Source organism: Macrobrachium rosenbergii, chromosome 1, assembly GCF_040412425.1.
Source record: "Macrobrachium rosenbergii isolate ZJJX-2024 chromosome 1, ASM4041242v1, whole genome shotgun sequence".
Classification (NCBI taxonomy): Eukaryota; Metazoa; Arthropoda; class Malacostraca; order Decapoda; family Palaemonidae; genus Macrobrachium; species Macrobrachium rosenbergii.
In genome coordinates, this window is record NC_089741.1 from 61,198,464 (window position 1) to 61,215,963 (window position 17,500).

General features: G+C 36.5%; 2 protein-coding genes across 3 annotated transcripts in view; one reads left to right on the forward strand and one right to left on the reverse strand.

The window, feature by feature from the left end:
* The window catches only part of LOC136839109 (forkhead box protein F1-like), a 112,166-nt gene that overhangs the window by 13,207 nt on the left and 81,459 nt on the right, over positions 1 to 17,500 (reverse strand). The window lies entirely within an intron of this gene.
* Positions 11,585 to 17,500, forward strand: part of LOC136839122 (uncharacterized) — a 334,910-nt gene continuing 328,994 nt past the window's right edge. The window contains exon 1 of one of the 2 annotated variants that reach the window (XM_067104788.1): positions 11,585 to 11,720. Coding sequence is in view for 1 of the 2 variants with exons in the window: in XM_067104797.1 (XP_066960898.1) it covers positions 11,714 to 11,720 (7 nt within the window). In the remaining variant the exon portion in view is untranslated. The remainder of the gene's footprint in view (positions 11,721 to 17,500) is intronic. The other variant, XM_067104797.1, reaches the window with a different exon arrangement.

The following is a 17,500-nucleotide window of genomic DNA, read 5'->3' on the forward strand; positions in this document are numbered from 1 at the left end:
CAAGATCCCTGAAAGGAATCTGGAAAAACTAGATGCCGAAGTAGCTCCAGGACTCCTTTTGAAAAGTGTGCTACAGAAACAGCGCATAGTGAGAAAAGTGATGGACTCCTAAGCAGGCAGGATGCAATCCGGAATCCCACACTATAAAAACAACCCAGTCGAATAGGATGACTGATAGACAATAGAAGAAAAAAAATTAAAAATAATAATAATAATAATAATAATAATAATAATAATAATAATAATAATAATAATAATAATAATAATAATAAAACAGACGAAATATTCAATTTCAACACGGTCATTATTGAGATTTTGAACACTCTTCTCAAGTTTATTTTTAATTAAAGCTTTTGAGAGGAATTCCAATTTCATCAGTAAATGACACAACTGAAGCAATTTCCAGGCTCTGTTCTCGGCTGAGAGGCCTTCGAAAGATAAACAACAGCGTCAAAAGCGTCACGAAAGTAATATTATAGAAGAAATGAACGTACGAATGAAAAGTTTCCAGATCTGCTCTAGATGTCGATTGCTAAACAACTTTTTCACTGATGAAAACGATGAAATCTTTGGCACTATTGCAACGATGCAATTCGAATGATATCGTCTAATGGTATAACATAAAATACTATATACTTAGTGTTATTGATGATCATTTGTATTAGAAGTTGTTTGAGTTCACTGCCTGATAAAGAACTCAGTTGTTTCTACACTCACGCAGTATTGTCTTTATGGTTTCATCGTTCCCTCTGTAGCGAATTTCTAATATGTTGTTTTTAGGAGAGTTATCGTGAGTTGTTTGTACCCTTCCTCTGACGTTCTTGAAGTCAATATGACGACCAGAAAGACCAGGGATTTGATACGTGGACAGTTGACGTCGACAAGCATAAAGGTCTGTTAGATATCGGTTGTTTATTTACTGGGAGAGAACATCATTACATGAAAAACAAAGATTGACAGATAATGTAAGTTTTTTTGTTGTAGAATATTTTGACCAGGAGAGTACGGGGTATAATTTCTTCGACTGAACTTTCGGTTATATTAAGACAAGGGAGAATACGTAGTATGTCCTGTAACCATAATCCTGGTTACAGTACGACAAAAAGCATTACGTGGCCTCATTTGTCCCTTTAAAGAAGATTGTATGTCTTTGATTCACGGCACTTCAGCATTTTTCCATAACAGACAGAATTTAATCAAAGCCAGCTGGCCTGATCAGCGAACCTATACTTTCTTCTCTTTTGGATAATGTTTAGTCTCCGTCACAGGGGTTTCAATGTCTTTCTTTTATAAGTACTTTTCCGGACACTGTTCCGTTGAGCTAGAGGAGAGATTCCCTCCGGCTGTTGCTCACCGGCCTACCAGTTCCCATATTTATTTGTGCACTGCTGCGTTCGGCAATTTTATTTTCATTTACCATCAAGCAGCAGATTCTTTTCCTTATTGTGATTTCCATGAGTTCTATAACCTTCTTTCATCCAAGGGTCAGATCCACCGCTTTCTTTTCTATTCTCAGTATACAGTGGGCTAGACTGACCATTCCTGGAGTGGTCTTTTCTATAAAAAACTAATAAAAAAATGCGCCGAAGTGTCTTCGGCGCAGTCGAGCTTTCTGTACGGCGTATAATGCTGTATGAAACTCTCAGTCACTCCTCATGAACCTATCAGCCGCGGTCCACGAAACTTTCATCCACTGCCCGGGGTGACCCGTGTTATTGGCCCCTATAGTGGTGCCAGACGCACGATCATGGCTAACTTTAACCTTGAATATAATAAAAACTACTGAGGCTAGAGGGCTGCAATTGGTATGTTTGATGACTGGAGGGTGGATGATCAACATAACAATTTGTAGCCCTCTAGCTCAGTAGTTTTTAAGATCTGAGGGCGAAAGGACAAACAAAATCCATCTCAACAGTTTTCTTTTACAGAAAACTAAAAACTTAACTTTCCTCCGGGAAGTATCGAGACAAACTGTCTCTGTCACATATTGAACAACGTGACAGCGATTTTCTGTAAATGTGAAGTTACCGAGAGACAGTGGCGGAATATACGTTTATAGAAAGGAAAATAACATGGATGGAATTAATGAATGAAGGAAGGATGCAACGGCTCAGAAAGAAAAGTGTTCAGGATAAAGTACTTCGATCCTTAAGGAACAGAAACAAGAAAATTTAAGCAAAATACCCGTTCCTCTTCTTTTGGTTTGGTTAGAAATGAACGGAAGGACAGTATATGCCAAATAAACCAAACGAATGGATATAGAAATGGATATCGAGCGAAACTAATGAGCACAAAATGACCAAATCCAGGTCAATAACGGAAGAAACCGATTAGCGTAAACAGAAGTTTGTGCTTTTCTGTGATATTACCAGCGTAAGCTGACATTCCTGGTAATACTTTGTTGTGAGGCGATTGGTTATCAGCCCGTTGCGATAGGAACGAGTAACAGTTAAATTGTGGAACTTAATGTCGCCAGTGCAACGACAAAATTAACAAAGCGTTTATAGAAAGTAAAAAGACATTTACTCTAAGGTAACAAAGAGAGAGAGAGAGAGAGAGAGAGAGAGAGAGAGAGAGAGATGCTTGTAATACATTACTGTAACATTTAAAAAGCATATTTTTCAGAAGAAATTTTGATGTCCAAGTCTAAACATTTAATGGCGGCCATACAGATTCTTAAACTGAAAAGGAAAATCAGGAATAAACTACCGGTTTCTAGAGAGTCTGAACACACTGGAAGCATCATAAACTCACCTGGTTCCTAAATCTTTAAAGCCTACGTTTAGATCCATGCTCCTAAACCTCTCTGCGCCTATTGCATTAAGTCATGCATGGAGGGAGGGGGAACAATATGCTTCCTTGGAGCCAAAAAGTGAGAGGATATACTATTTTTATTATGTTACAGCTGATCAGTCTCTACTTTTCAGACTCCATGGTGTCCTGAAGTTGATTAAGTATTCAGCGAGCTGGTCTGAAGTATAGATTAACGTATGTGTACCCCACACTGTTTTTGCGAGTCGAAGCTGGGAATTTACTCACCAAGAGAGTTCTGCGCCGGCTGGGCTTCCTAATTCTCGGAAAATGCATTCTCTGAATGCGCTCTGATTCATTAGACCCGACTCCGATGTCGATAAAAACAGCGGGAATATCTGAATTAGCCTTTCCCTTATCGTACTTCATTTCTTGGTCTACACTTCTGAATTAATCATCATCCTCTCGTTTTTTAAATATTTTCTTAAATGAAATATTCTGAGGACTGACTGATGACGGGATTTGAATTATTCGATGCTTGTTATTGTGGCTTATGTGAATAATCTTTTTCTCTTCTTCCTGTTATCAAGTATTATTTTCATTATATATCTTCTCTATAAATGCAGATTCTGGATTTTACAAGTTTATCATATTAACTTTTATTTTATTTTTTTTTTTTTTTGCATCAAGTGTAACGTTCTGTGATACCAAGGCCGAAAAAGAATTGTAAATAGGACGCCAACTGAACCAAAGGAAGTTTACTTAAGAGATCCAATAGGAAATTCCAATAAAATGAAGATCTCAAGTATAGCTTCCGGAATCCGAGGCGATATTAAGAAGCAGGGGGATGTTTTGCTTGGGGAAAAATCACAGGATGTTGCTAATAGGAGAAAGGAGAGAGGGGTGACCGGAAAGCTATATAGAGATAAGTAAGTAAAAAGAAACAGGCCTATATACATATATATTATACAGTATATGTGTATATATATATATATATATATATATATATATATATATATATATATTATATATATATATATATATATATATATATATATATATATATATATATATATATATATATATATATATATATATATATATATATATATGAAGAGAGAGAGAGAGAGAGAGAGAGAGAGAGAGAGAGAGAGAGAGAGAGAGAGAGAGAGAGAGAGAGAGAGAAAGATATTGCCCTCTTTAAGCGCTTCCCACATAAGCATGAAAATGAAGAAAACAATGCAGTTAAGCTTAAGCGTATGAGCCCTACGCGTACAAGAGAATAATAACAATTTAGTTAGAATAAGTACTCATTAGCACTAATGAAATAAATCATAAGAACAGAAATAAAACAAGTAAAAAATGCGTCCAAGTTTCTTTGGCGCAATCTAGTTTTCTGTACAGCTGCTACAGCTTGCAGTCAAGGCCACCAAAAATAGATCTATCTTTCGATGGTCTCCGTATAATGCTGTATGAGCCGCGGCCCATAAAACTTTAACCACGGCCCGGTGGTAGCCTATCCTATATAGTTGCCAGAAGCACAATTATTAGCTAGCTTTAACCTTAAACAAAATAAAAACCACTAAGGCTAGAGGGTTGCAAGTTGGTATGTTTGATGATTGGAGAGTGGCTGATCAACATACCAATTTGCAGCCCTTCAGCCTAGTAGTTTTTAAGATCTGATGACGAACAGAAAAAGTTTTGCGGATAGAAAAAAGTGCCGACGGACAGACAAAGCCGGCACAATAGTTTTCTTTTCAGAAAACTAAAAAGGATAAAAAGTGTTCAAGTCACTCCCGTTGCGACAGAGAGGGATCGGTTGAGGGTCCATCCCCGGATGGAGTGTTTGTTTACATCTGCTCCCTGAACCGGTCGCTTCCCTGAGGGAAAATGATGATGATGCCCCTTTCTTGGTATCGGCGAAAATAAGGGCGTACTGGTATTGAATAACCCACAGCCTTCTTCGCTCATATCTCGAGCATAAGATAATCTCTTTAAGACTGAACATTCGGTGTTTTGAGTCGTGAATCATATTTATTTGCATTGTACTGCGATCTAACAACGTTTTGCGCAATTTCATGGTCCATGATAAGCTAAGTTAAAACAGGAAATTTTTGGTTTTCCTGTGTTGATATCTTTTAGGAGCCTTAAATTCCATAATCCGTTTCTGTCTATACATTTTTATTTGTGTGTTATTTGTATTTCAAAACTGCTGGTCGATGCTAAGTGCTGTAATGTTACGGTATCAGTTTTCTCCTTCGAATATTTGCAGTGACTAAATTTTTATCAAAGTGACTGACCACACAAATATATGACATTTGAAAAATATTAAAGACTTCAGTATGATTGACTGACTAATTTGATATAAAAAAACTGTCGTTTCAACTACCGTGCTTATCGTCGCTAACAATCTTTAGTTCAGTCACGAAAATATACTTATTTATATTAACGCCATCTCTAACCTATTAGTTCTACAAATTAACAATTTATGGAAGGTTTTTTCCAGAATACTCAGGAATATTTCTCTAGAAAAAGTTAAGTATATCTTAGTTTAACCGGACCACTGAGCTGATTAACAGCTCTCCTAGGGAGGGCTGGCCCGAAGGATTAGATTTATTTCACGTGGCTAAGAACCAACTGGTTACCTAGCAACGGGACCCACAGCTAATTGTGGAATCCGAACCACGTTATAGCGAGAAATGAATTTCTATCACCAGAAATAAATTCTTCTAATTCTTCGCTGGCCGAAAGCTTATAAAAAAAGACTTCATGTGACTATGACAACTCGAGAGGAAATACAAGGAGAGGGAAAAACTTAGTGGCTGCGATGTAATAAATTGAGCACTTACTGGCACAGATAAAGTTTCTTTTTTTAGGTAAACCTCTTGGTTGGTTTCATGCCTCTTCATTTCTCTCCCATTAGCACCTATTTGTGCTATAAGTACTATATCACTTCCTTATTGGACGGGTGGGTACCGTTCTCAGCTAGCACTCCGCTGGTCCCGTGTTCGATTCTCCGACCGGCCAATGAAGAATTACAGGAATTTATTTCTGGTGATAAAAATTCATTTATCGGCATAATGTGGTTCGGATTCCACAATAAGCTGTAGGTCCCGTTGCTAGGTAACCAATTGGTTGTTAGCCACGTAAGATAAATCTAATCGTTCGGGCCAGCCCTAGGAGAGCTGTTAATCAGCTCAGTGGTCTGGTTAAACCAAGGTATACTTAACTTAAAAGTACTATAAAGGCGATTGCAGTCGCTTCAAAAATTTTTAGAGAAATATTTAACAGTAACGCCAGTTTAATGCCCCTTACAGTAGCTTGAAAAACTTTACATTCGTTGATACTACTAATCTCAAATTTTAGCAGTGCTCTTGCTTTCTTTCCTTCCTTCCTCAGTTCTTTAACAACGCCTTTCTTTTAGTTTTCTGTAAAAAAACTATTGAGATGGCTTGTCTGTCCGCCCTTTCTTTTCTGCCCGCCCTAGATCTTAAATTACTGAGGCTAGAGGGTTGCAAATTGGCATGTTGATCATCCTCCTCCAATCATCAAACATACCAAAATGGCAGCCCTCTAGCCTCAGTAGTTTTTATTTTATTTAAAGTTAAATTTAGCCATGCTTGTGGATCTGTCAACGATGTAGGACAGGCCACCACCCGGGCCGTGGCTGAAAGTTTCATGGGCCGCGGCTCATACAGTATTATACGCTGTACAGAAACTTTGGCGCATTTTTTACTTGTTATATTTGATCATAAATTTCTAAATTGCGTCCACTACCTTTCCTCCCTTAGTAACTTAGCTAATATCTTTACTAATAATTCTTGCTACTGGCTATACGTATTTTGAAAATTCAAACAACTGCACTCATTTACATTACACTGCCCTACAGAGTTTTCGATATTTGATTGTCAAATAAATGTTACTGAATGGAAGATTCCATTTTTATTAAAGAATCCGGTTTAAAACTACCACCTGAGGAACTGATTACATGACTGCAATTTCAACTGCATCAACAAAGCAGACGCATTAATAGTATTAACTATTATCATTATCTGTATCTGTCTTATGAAAATTTATACGACCACACCACCAAATGAGACAATAAAAAAAACAATAAAATCAAGATTAGAAAAAACCCCCACTAATTTTCTCTCTAATAGGAGAGAGAGAGAGAGAGAGAGAGAGAGAGAGAGAGAGAGAGTGAGAGAGAGAGAGAGAGAGAGATCGCTTTAATTTTATTTTGCCTTTATTTTTGTAGGAGCGACTCTATCCAAATGGTTGGGTGATGTCGAGGTTTGGACCACCCAAAGGATTTTGATCGATGGGTACAAGTGGGTTTTTAAGACGCCTCAGTCGACAGCACCACATTTGAGGAAGAAAATCTGTTTGAGCATCGTGACATTATGATTATCATTTTAATTACTGTGTCTTTACAATTATTTTCGTTATCGTAATAAGATGTGAGCAACAAATATCAATAATAATTATTTTTCATATATTTACTTCTATAAATTAATAATAATAATAATAATAATAATAATAATAATAATAATAATAATAATAATAATAATAGTAAAAGGACTATTGACAATTAAATTTTCACGAAACTAAAAAAAAAAAAAAACTCACTGACAGAGATTCGGCCAATGAAAACAACACCCGCTCAAACTGACGATCACATAAAGGTGTTTAACTTCCATATCGAATTTCCACCACAGCGCTTAAATATGCAGAGAAGAAAGTCAAAATCTAACTTTCTCTCTGGTGCCATTTCATTTCCGCGGTGCCAACTCTTCTTCCTCCTCCACCTCCTTTCTGAATGGCACATGCTCGACCACCGGGAGAGAAAAACAGTCGACAGTCAACACTGATCGTCCTCTCGACGGTTCTTTTGACTGCAAAGGCGGCAAGATCAAAGTCAGCAAACCATTACAAGAAATCCATTATACGCCGCCGAGGACCAGGATTAGATTCTCCCTCATATCGCTAGATGGCTCTGAGGGAGGCTACGTCGACTCGTCTCTTCGCCTTCTCTGTCTTTCCCTTCTCCCTACTCACCTGCTCCCCCCTCCATACCCTCCACCCCGGCAGAGTTCACTCATTTTGCCTTTTCTCTTCTTTGGAGTTTCTCTAGCCTCTGCAGTGTTCATGATACTATATATATAAACAAACATAATATATATATATATATATATATATATATATATATATATATATATATATATATATAGACATACACACACACCTGATATATATATCAGGTTAAAACTAAGGTATACTTTAGTACACCTTTCCTGTTAGAGGTTGCTGCTCCGTCACGTGTCTTCAGTTTTTGACGAATATATTTGGGATGAGGTTGCCAGCCACATGCCCTGGTCCACGTGTCCTCAAGGGGTTTCTGTGCTAACAGTATCTGGTATCCCTTTGTGGTCGTCCATCCGACAACTAAACAGATCCAATATTGCTTCACTTTCGGCCGGATGATACACAAATACAAACATGTACACACACACACATATACAGTACTGTATGTGTGTATGTGTATCAGTGGTGAACCATCAGGGTATACCAAGTATGTTTGCCTTTCAACACGAAGGATGTGAAATTCTTTTAAATATTGCCATGAATACTCAACCAAATAGATATTTCATGATGTATTATTAATAGTAAATATATGCACTATATATGTATAATACCTAATGCATTAAAAACTATCAGGGCATATATTACTATGTCCACTGCATTAATAAACAAGTAAAAAATGAGCCGAAGTTTCTTCGGCGCCATCGAGTTTTCTGTACAACGTATAATCAAGGCCACCGAAAACAGATCTATCTTTCGGTGGTCTCCGTATAATTCTGTATGAGCCGTGGCCCATGAAACTTTAACCACGGCCCGGTGGTGTCGTATCCTATATCGTTGCCAGAAGCACGATTATGGCTGATTTTAACCTTAAATAAAATAAAAGCTTCTGAGGTTAGAGGGCTGCATGTATGTTTGATGATTGGAGGGTGAATGATCAACATACCAATTTGTAGCATTCTAGCCTCAGTAGTTTTTAAGATCTGAGGGTTGACAGAAAAACTGCGTACAGAAAAATGCCGGCGAACAGACGAAGCCGGCGCAATAGCTCCTTTTACAGAAAACTAAAAGCAACACTAAAACAAACAGTCTCACCACAGGTACAATACTATTACATGATTGTCATGAAGTGCTCTGATGAAGCCATGTGCATTGAAATAGGTGGTTGTTCTTTTCTCAGTCAAATCATACGAGCGTAAACTGCTGACAATGTGTGCAATAATTCAGGGGGGGATTATATGAATTTGGAAACGGCTGAGCATGTGCTTTGAACATGTGCCACTGTGCTTCTCATGTTCAGTTCAAGATAGGCCTATGTGTAATATGAATTCTACACGGAACCTGTGGTCTTGTCCCCGGCTGGACTTTAAGTTCTAAGTGTCTTTGGTTAAAGGGTGTATGCAATTTTACCTGCAGTCCAGAGAATTATACACTGAAACCGAATAAACCTATAAAGTGCAAAATGATCTTTAGATATGAGATGTTCAGCTCATATACATAATTATTACTTTCTGAGACTATTGTTGACACTTGTTCTAAATTGGTTTATACAGGTTACTTTATTGATATAGGCCTATTGGTAAACATTCCAGCCAATCATTATGCTTAGCATAAATCAGTGTACGGTAACTGACAAAGAACTCGTCATTAACTCCCTCGATTAAGGGGAAACAGTAAAGGAAAGCAAAGGGAACAGAGGATTAAATGTCGAAGGAAAGCAAAGAAGCGTAGATGTGAACAGAAATACAGAAAAATAAGAGAAACACAGTTTTCATGGATGAAGCTCGCAAAAAGAAAGGCAGTGTGAGGTAAATGTAACGTCGAAATAGCACAGCAGTCATAGTATACGGTAAAAACAATCAGGCTAAGCATATATAGACAAAGGACACAACCGTCCGCATACAAATTTGCATAAAGTATTCACAAGATAAGCAACTCACCCATTTATTTGTGTATACGAAAGATTCTTGTGGATGTCTCAGATTTTCCTTTAAAACTGTAGTGAATTAGCAATGTTTGTTTCTTTAAAACCATTATGTTGAATATTCCTAGCTATCAGGATCGCATGTGTTATATTTACTCCCTCATCATTGATGATTTATTAAAAATCTATATTTATTACATATTACTATCCAGTTGCTTTGGAGTTATTGCCATTAGAAATTTAGAATAAATAAAAATAACGATTAATTATTTTCATTTAAATTTTATAACCAATTTGCATGAGTATTTTTTATCAAGTCCACGACACCACATGATGTAAACTCTGAATGATCATGTCGATGTAAATACGATAATATTGACATTTTTGGTACAATATTTTGGGCAAGTTCACCAAGCATCGATTCGTTCCTTGGATAGTTGGATTCGTTGGTTTAGTATCGTGTTAGCGTGAGGTTGGGAAGTGTTGATTTCTGTCACTCCTGCTCCAATGGTTTGCTAGGTTATGTTCTTTCGGGTTCAAACCCAGGCTAGTTTTCGATATGAGGAAAGTCATGCATTGACCTAGACTCTATTTAGGACTGCTCACTGCCCGAAATTTATGAACTTAGAAAGTTGATTGTTATTCTGCCTGGTACAAGTGCAACTACGGTAAGGACGTTTTCCTTTTTGGAAAGAATTAAAGCCTACAGCAGAAACATGCAGGAGCAGGGAAGAGTTGAATCCAGGTAAAAAAAAAAAAGTTACAGGAATAAAATTCACAATAATTTATGGGGGCCGGTAGTAAAGTCACAGGAAAAAAGTAATTTATCTTAAACTAACCCAACTTAACCTAGCCCAACCTAGTCTAACCTAACCTAACCTAAACTAACCAAACTTGTCCTAACCTAACCTATAACGACCTAACCTAACCTAACCCAGCCTAACCTAACCTTTAAATAACCAAACCCAACCTTTAACTTAACCTAACCTAACTTAACCTATAACCTAACCTAATGATTACCAGCCAACGTAAATTGTGACTTCTTTTTTCCTGTGACTTTATTACCCACCACTGATGAGTCATCCATACCTCTAATGTCAATTAAAAAGCTGCTGGAGCACTTGAAAATGAAATGCACATTTAATGTAGAAGTGACAGGGAAACTCGTTGAAACAATTATTTGCGGGCAGAATTTAGTTAAAAATAAAACACCAAAGGGGAAGGACAAAAGGATAAAAAACAAGTAGCCCGAGAAAGATAAGCTCTGTGCGCATTCATGGCATCCTACCAGATGTTGTACCAACCCAGTGCTAGACAGCATATAAATTTTTTTATTTATTATTTCCTGTTTTCAAGTAATATTTCTTTGCTGTATCTACGTAATATAAGTTAATAATACGATGGCCTACATCATCCCCACTTAACAAAAAAAATCTGGCCTAGACTTAGTTCAGGATTCACCATTGATATGTATGTTGTATATAAATCACAGCGAACGGCAGTATGTCACCTGAAACTTAGATATAACCAATCAAGAATCATAAGTCATTCAGTTCAATTCAATTCATAAGTCATGCAAAACACAGGGTCAAAATGTGGGTTTTGATAGCAAAGACCACGAATAATCCTCTCCCTTTCCAGCAGTTAGTCTGATTATCAAGATTGCTCACAAGTAAATTCACAGGATCGTATTTCCTTTTTAAAATAAATCTTTTAACCATTAAATTAACATCATTATTATTATTAATTGCAAATTTACCTTTCGGTAATCATCATCATCACTTTCAGTCTCACTGTTATCATTATTATTATTTTTTCGGCATCAACAGGAAGGAAGCTGTAGAGATACTGTTAATTAATTCAGCGCAACCAGTCAGCTGTGAACCTTAATTGTGTGAACATCATCTCGACCCCTGCACTGTCAAGTGTCTACATTACGTACTAAGATTGGGCATCATGCAAGGTAAGGAATTTATATAATTTCACATCTCGCGTAGATATGGCAAAACAAAAGTAACATTAATAATTGAAAAGTGTTACAAAAATATTGCAAATATCTGTAGCAAAACCCGACAAGGTAGTTAGCCTAGGCGTAGCCTGATTCAGATCAACAGTAGGGAGTTCTCATGAAGATTGTTATGGTTAAGCACTTATTCATTTCAAGTCTTCCTCAGTCAGTCAGAAAGTATTAAACGTTAGGTTTATGAAGAGCAAATGTTAAAGGCAAAATGAGTGCATGTTTCAGTAGAATAAACCGCAGTAACTGCCGCACTTAATCGGAGCAAGTGTCTTTCTCTGCCATAGCATAACAGACTGCAGTAACAGATCTTAAGTGCTAGTCTTTCTCTCTCTCTCTCTCTCTCTCTCTCTCTCTCTCTCTCTCGTGTGGATGATTCACCTACCAAATTTCCCTGTCATAGCCCGTACGGTTTGTCCTCTCAGATACTAGTCTCAGTTAAGGCTCTGTAGGCCGATGTATCTCCCAAAATGGTATGTACAGTAGGTTTCTTCTGTCTTGGTTACAACCAGCTAGTAAAATTATTTGCTGTAGACGCAAGTACATAACTCGTTAAGGCAGTGATACGAGGGCACGATTTTGCATTTTCTCGCCAGCGTTTCCACAAACTATAGGTGGCAAACTGGAAATGCTAATGATCGCCATCTTTTTAGACTCCAGTGGATTCACGAGAAAAATAGCTTGAGCTTTCTCGCTTGACGGCAAAGTAATGCATCGCAAGCATAATTAAAGAATATATTTTTAAGTTACAATCCATAATATATGCTTGAGAGATTTGCTACTACTATTATCAGATTAACATAAGCTAGGCCTATAGGGTATGGGCTACCGCCATTTAGCCAAATATGGGAAAGTTGTTGATTGCCTTAGGGGTATGAGGTTAACGTTCTAACAGATAAAGTATTAAGAGGATTACAAGGATAAATGAATATTCGACTGTCCCACAAAGAAGAAAATGCCAACTGACGGTATCTAGCGATGAGACCAAAAAATGAACAAGAGTAAGAAGAGCCCGTAAAGGCAGAAAAATTTAGTTTTGAAAGTTGGATATTACACTTGGCCACGTATATATGCTGAAGTTATTTTATCAAGCATGAAGAATTTCCCTCATAGAGAGAGAGAGAGAGAGAGAGAGAGAGAGAGAGAGAGAGAGAGAGATTATTTGAATTTGAAATTTAATGTCTCCTGACCGAATTCAGTTTTTGCACTAGTAAGAGTATCCAAAAGTATGAGGAAATCAAGAAGTTAAGAGGTCGTTGCTGTCTTAATAATAAAACATATTTATGCCATGTGATCGTAACAAATAAATTCACATGCTGTATATCTCTGTGCCTATAAGGCAATAACCGCTTAAACTTGCCACGATGAGGATGTTAGGTCTATTTAGTTCAAGAGAAATATATACTAGTATCCAAATTGATGGCTTTGTAGTTTATGGCTGCCTGTCGTTAACCGATTGCGTAGGTTTGAATCATACCGGAAAAAGTTAGCAGTTTGTGTGTGTGTGTGTGTGTGTGTGTGTGTGTGTGTGTGTGTGTGTGCGCGCGCGCTAGAGGCGTTGTGTTAGTTGAAAGACCAATGTTGGCTAGTTGACAGGCCTTTGTATCATGTGAATGTGAATGATAGACTTGTCAGTAATAAGAACATTTACATCCCATGAGCTCATTGTTACCTCCACTGCTTTTTAATTAAGAATTTTCCCATCATTAACATATTTTTATTTTCCCTACGTGGGCTACCCTCATTGGTGCTTCTTACTGTTTAATTAGGTGTGAATTCGATTCAGTAACGTTAGTTAAACTCAGCGCTGCCATTATATATTATTATTATTATTATTATTATTATTATTATTATTATTATTATTATTATTATTATTATTAGTAGTAGTAGTAGTAGTAGTAGTAGTTGTCCTAGTTGTTGTAACAGTACTAGTAGTAACAGCAGTAAGTAATAGTAATTTTAAGGGTGTTGCTGTCAAATTGTTCTAACTGCATCTTGTACTGTATCTGTTGTCTCTGCAATCTGCATTTGTATAACATCATTCTCTGATTATTATTATTATTATTATTATTATTATTATTATTATTATTATTATTATTATTATTATTATTATTATTATTATTATTATTATTATCGGAAGCTGGAATAAAATTTTTGAAAGAGTTGAATTCTAAAAACTTAGAAAATGAAATGAAAGAATAATGGAATGGTTTTAAACATTAATAAACATTCGCAAATCTGATTTTGATAACCAAGTATATTTCAGAAACAGCTTAGTAGAATTTTGGTAACAGATACTAATTCTAATATATGAACAGAAAATATGATTTCATAGCTACTCCACGGAACTTAACCCAGTCCAAATTATCTGAGCATCCATACTTAGCCTAGGCTTGAAGTGAAAAAAAGAAAAAGAAAGCAAGCTTACGGCTTGTGTCATAAATATGGAATAGTCCCCCGTTAAAGCGAATAACGGTTGGAAAGAGAAAACGGAAGCCAGAGGTAGAACTTTCCCTGGAAATTTTTGATGATTTTTGAAGAAAGATAATGTAGTGTCAGGGACACAAAGCACTTTTTTAGTTAACGTGTCATAAATAATTTGTTTCTAATTAGTTTAGAGAGATAGGGGTCTGTGGACCGCGAATCGTTTCGAGGTAGGAGCCAAATAATAGCCTAAATCATTAACATTTCGACAGTAAAAGAGACGTTACGTCTTTTATCTCTAGACTGCAACGCGAATACCAACAAAGGCCCTTAATTTGTTTACTCATTCACGAAATGGTTTACAGCATATTAGTTAACATAACCTCAATTATAATAATTTGTTTCTTTGGTGTTATGTGTATTAGTACTTTCCTTCTTTCCAGAGTACCTTGGAGGCTAATATTTTACATTAGAGTTCCTTAATCCACTGTGAAATTTTAGAAGCTTTAATAATTATGTGCAGTTATAAAAAATAAGTAAAACCGTAATTTACCAGATGACAAAGGTATTTTTTGATTGGAATAAAAATTCAAATACTGCATATTCTGCGCTATTTTATATGATGATAATTGTTCTCTCTCTCTCTCTCTCTCTCTCTCTCTCTCTCTCTCTCTCTCTCTCTCTCTCTCTCTCTCTCTCTCTCTCTCTCTCGGCCTTAGAATGCATAGAGCTCAAGCTCCCTTCTCAGTCCCCTCACAGTCTTTCCTCCCCGTCACTGTTCTTCCCCTCTCCCGCCCTTCTCCTCTTCGTTCTCCCTCTCCACCTCCTCCAAGGGTCTTCTGCATCCATCTCCAACGTGTCTTCGCTGACAGGGAACAAGACAGCGAGAATCAGCTTGACGTGAGAAAGCACAGAGGAACTGGTCTCTTGTTATTACAGGGAAGATATAGATAGATATAGAGCATGTATACTGTGCAAATTTCTGATGAAAATTAGGAAACTGACATAGAAGAGTAAGATTGTAAATTCAACCAGAAAAATATTAACATTTAAAGTATATACAAATGATGAAAAATAGTCAAGTCAAGTAGAAGTACTATGTAAGTAAGAAAGAACAAGATGAATGATAACAGTCTCTTAAGAAAAAAAAAAGTCTTGGGCAAAAAACTTTCTTACGAACAAGATCCCAATGTTGAGAGACGTCACAAAAAAATGCTGAATCACTGAGTACCAACGCCTTGTAGTTGAAGTTATGGTGTAGTCTTAATTAAATATGCTTTTGTTCATTTACTTTTAGCGGTTTCTTATACAATTTTTCAAACAGTCGAGTGACGCTTCTCCATGACCTACAGATCTACGGGAGAGATTTTAAGACTTGATGGTTTTAAGACTTAATAATATACCAACCAGTAAATATATTAACAGGTCAGGATAGGTAAGGTTACGTTAGGACATCGAATCATGTGCATTAGCCCATTTTTGGAATATTTAGGCTATACTTCATATTATATGCATTAAGTATAAATACACAGAATAATAATAATAATAATAATAATAATAATAATAATAATAATAATAATAATAATAGTAATAATACTTTATTTTACCTTCGAGGCACATAGGAATATAGAATGCAGATGCAATAGTCTATATAAGGTAGGCCTACGTTAGCACAATATTTCCCGTGGTCCCCACCCCACCCGTTCCAATCCCCGCCCCGTCCACAACATACAAGAGCTATGCGACGGTCACACGAGACCCGTCACTAACGGGCCGCATAAACAGCCGTAACAGAAACCGGAAGAATGAGCGGCGCTAATTGCTCATACAAACACCAGTGACTTTGAAGTGTGCCGACTCGAAAGCTTATATCCGTGTTATGTGATGGTCTCTTCGTTGTTCTTTTGTCTTCCCTTTGCGTTCATTTCAGTTATTTGTCCTCAAGTTTATTTTTAGGTGTTTATGGGGGACTTGCAGTTCATGGAAAATTCATTGAAAGATTAAGGTATCCTGTCATGTTTGATGCCAGCTGCTTAGGACTTGTCATTTTGTAAATGTTTTATGTCTAGGTTCACACACACACACACACTATATATATATATATATATATATATATATATATATATATATATATATATATATTCACAATGTTATATATATATACACACAATGTTATATATATATACACAATGTTTATATATATATATATATATATATATATATATATATATATATATATATATATATATATATCTTTCATACACATGAAAAAATAAACATGTGAAAATCGAATTCAAACACGCGTAAGTTATTTCCATATCTTTCCATTAAGTATTATGTCCAATTATCGATCTTTGTGACTTACTTCACTAATGAATTTAAGTAAGCAATTCCAAATATTCACGTTCAGCGAGCAATATGTAACCGAGATGATTCATGGCGAAGAAACATGGCTCGGTTAAAAAAGTTGTATATAGAAACTACAGACACGTCCGAGAGGCAAAGTCAGTACACCGAAAAATACTGTTATAACGAATTATTTTTCGTTCTTAAAAAAAAAAAAAAACCGTTTGCGTAGGGGAGTTCCGAATCCCCTGCATTCGGGACAGGCTGAGCACGTGGTCATTGTTTACGTCAGAATTCATAAACAGTGAAATGCTTCAGACATCGTACCCAGGTCTTTCTCCTGCATGAATATTCTCTCTCTCTCTCTCTCTCTCTCTCTCTCTCTCTCTCTCTCTCTCTCTCTCTCTCTCTCTCTGTGTGTGTGCTTAGTATTCACAATGAATAGCCGAATTATAACGATTGGGAATCTACTAAAACATAAATTTTGAGGGGTTTTAATCACTGTCACTCCATACGGAGAGGTAAACACGACAACAAAAAATATAACAGTAGGATCGTAATATTATTATTATTATTATTATTATTATTATTATTATTATTATTATTATTATTATTATTATTATTATTATAGAACGAGCTAAAACCACATGAATTTGTTCAGCGAGCTCCTTCAGAATAGCCTGCATTTGAAGATAGAAAATATTAAACAAACAGAAGAGAAAGTAAAACGATATATGAAACAATGCATCTAGTTAGTTGGGTTGGCTTTGAAGTCGGCCCTATGCCAGCACGAGTCTACTCCCAAAGTCAGCTTGTAAACACGGTTAGGTGCTGAAGAGAATAACAGGTCAGTGATGACCTCTGGACTCGCCACCCAACCGAGACGGAAATGCCTTTGAAGTTAACGGCCTACGAGAATTTTTTATAACAAAATTATTTTGTAAAGATTACATTCG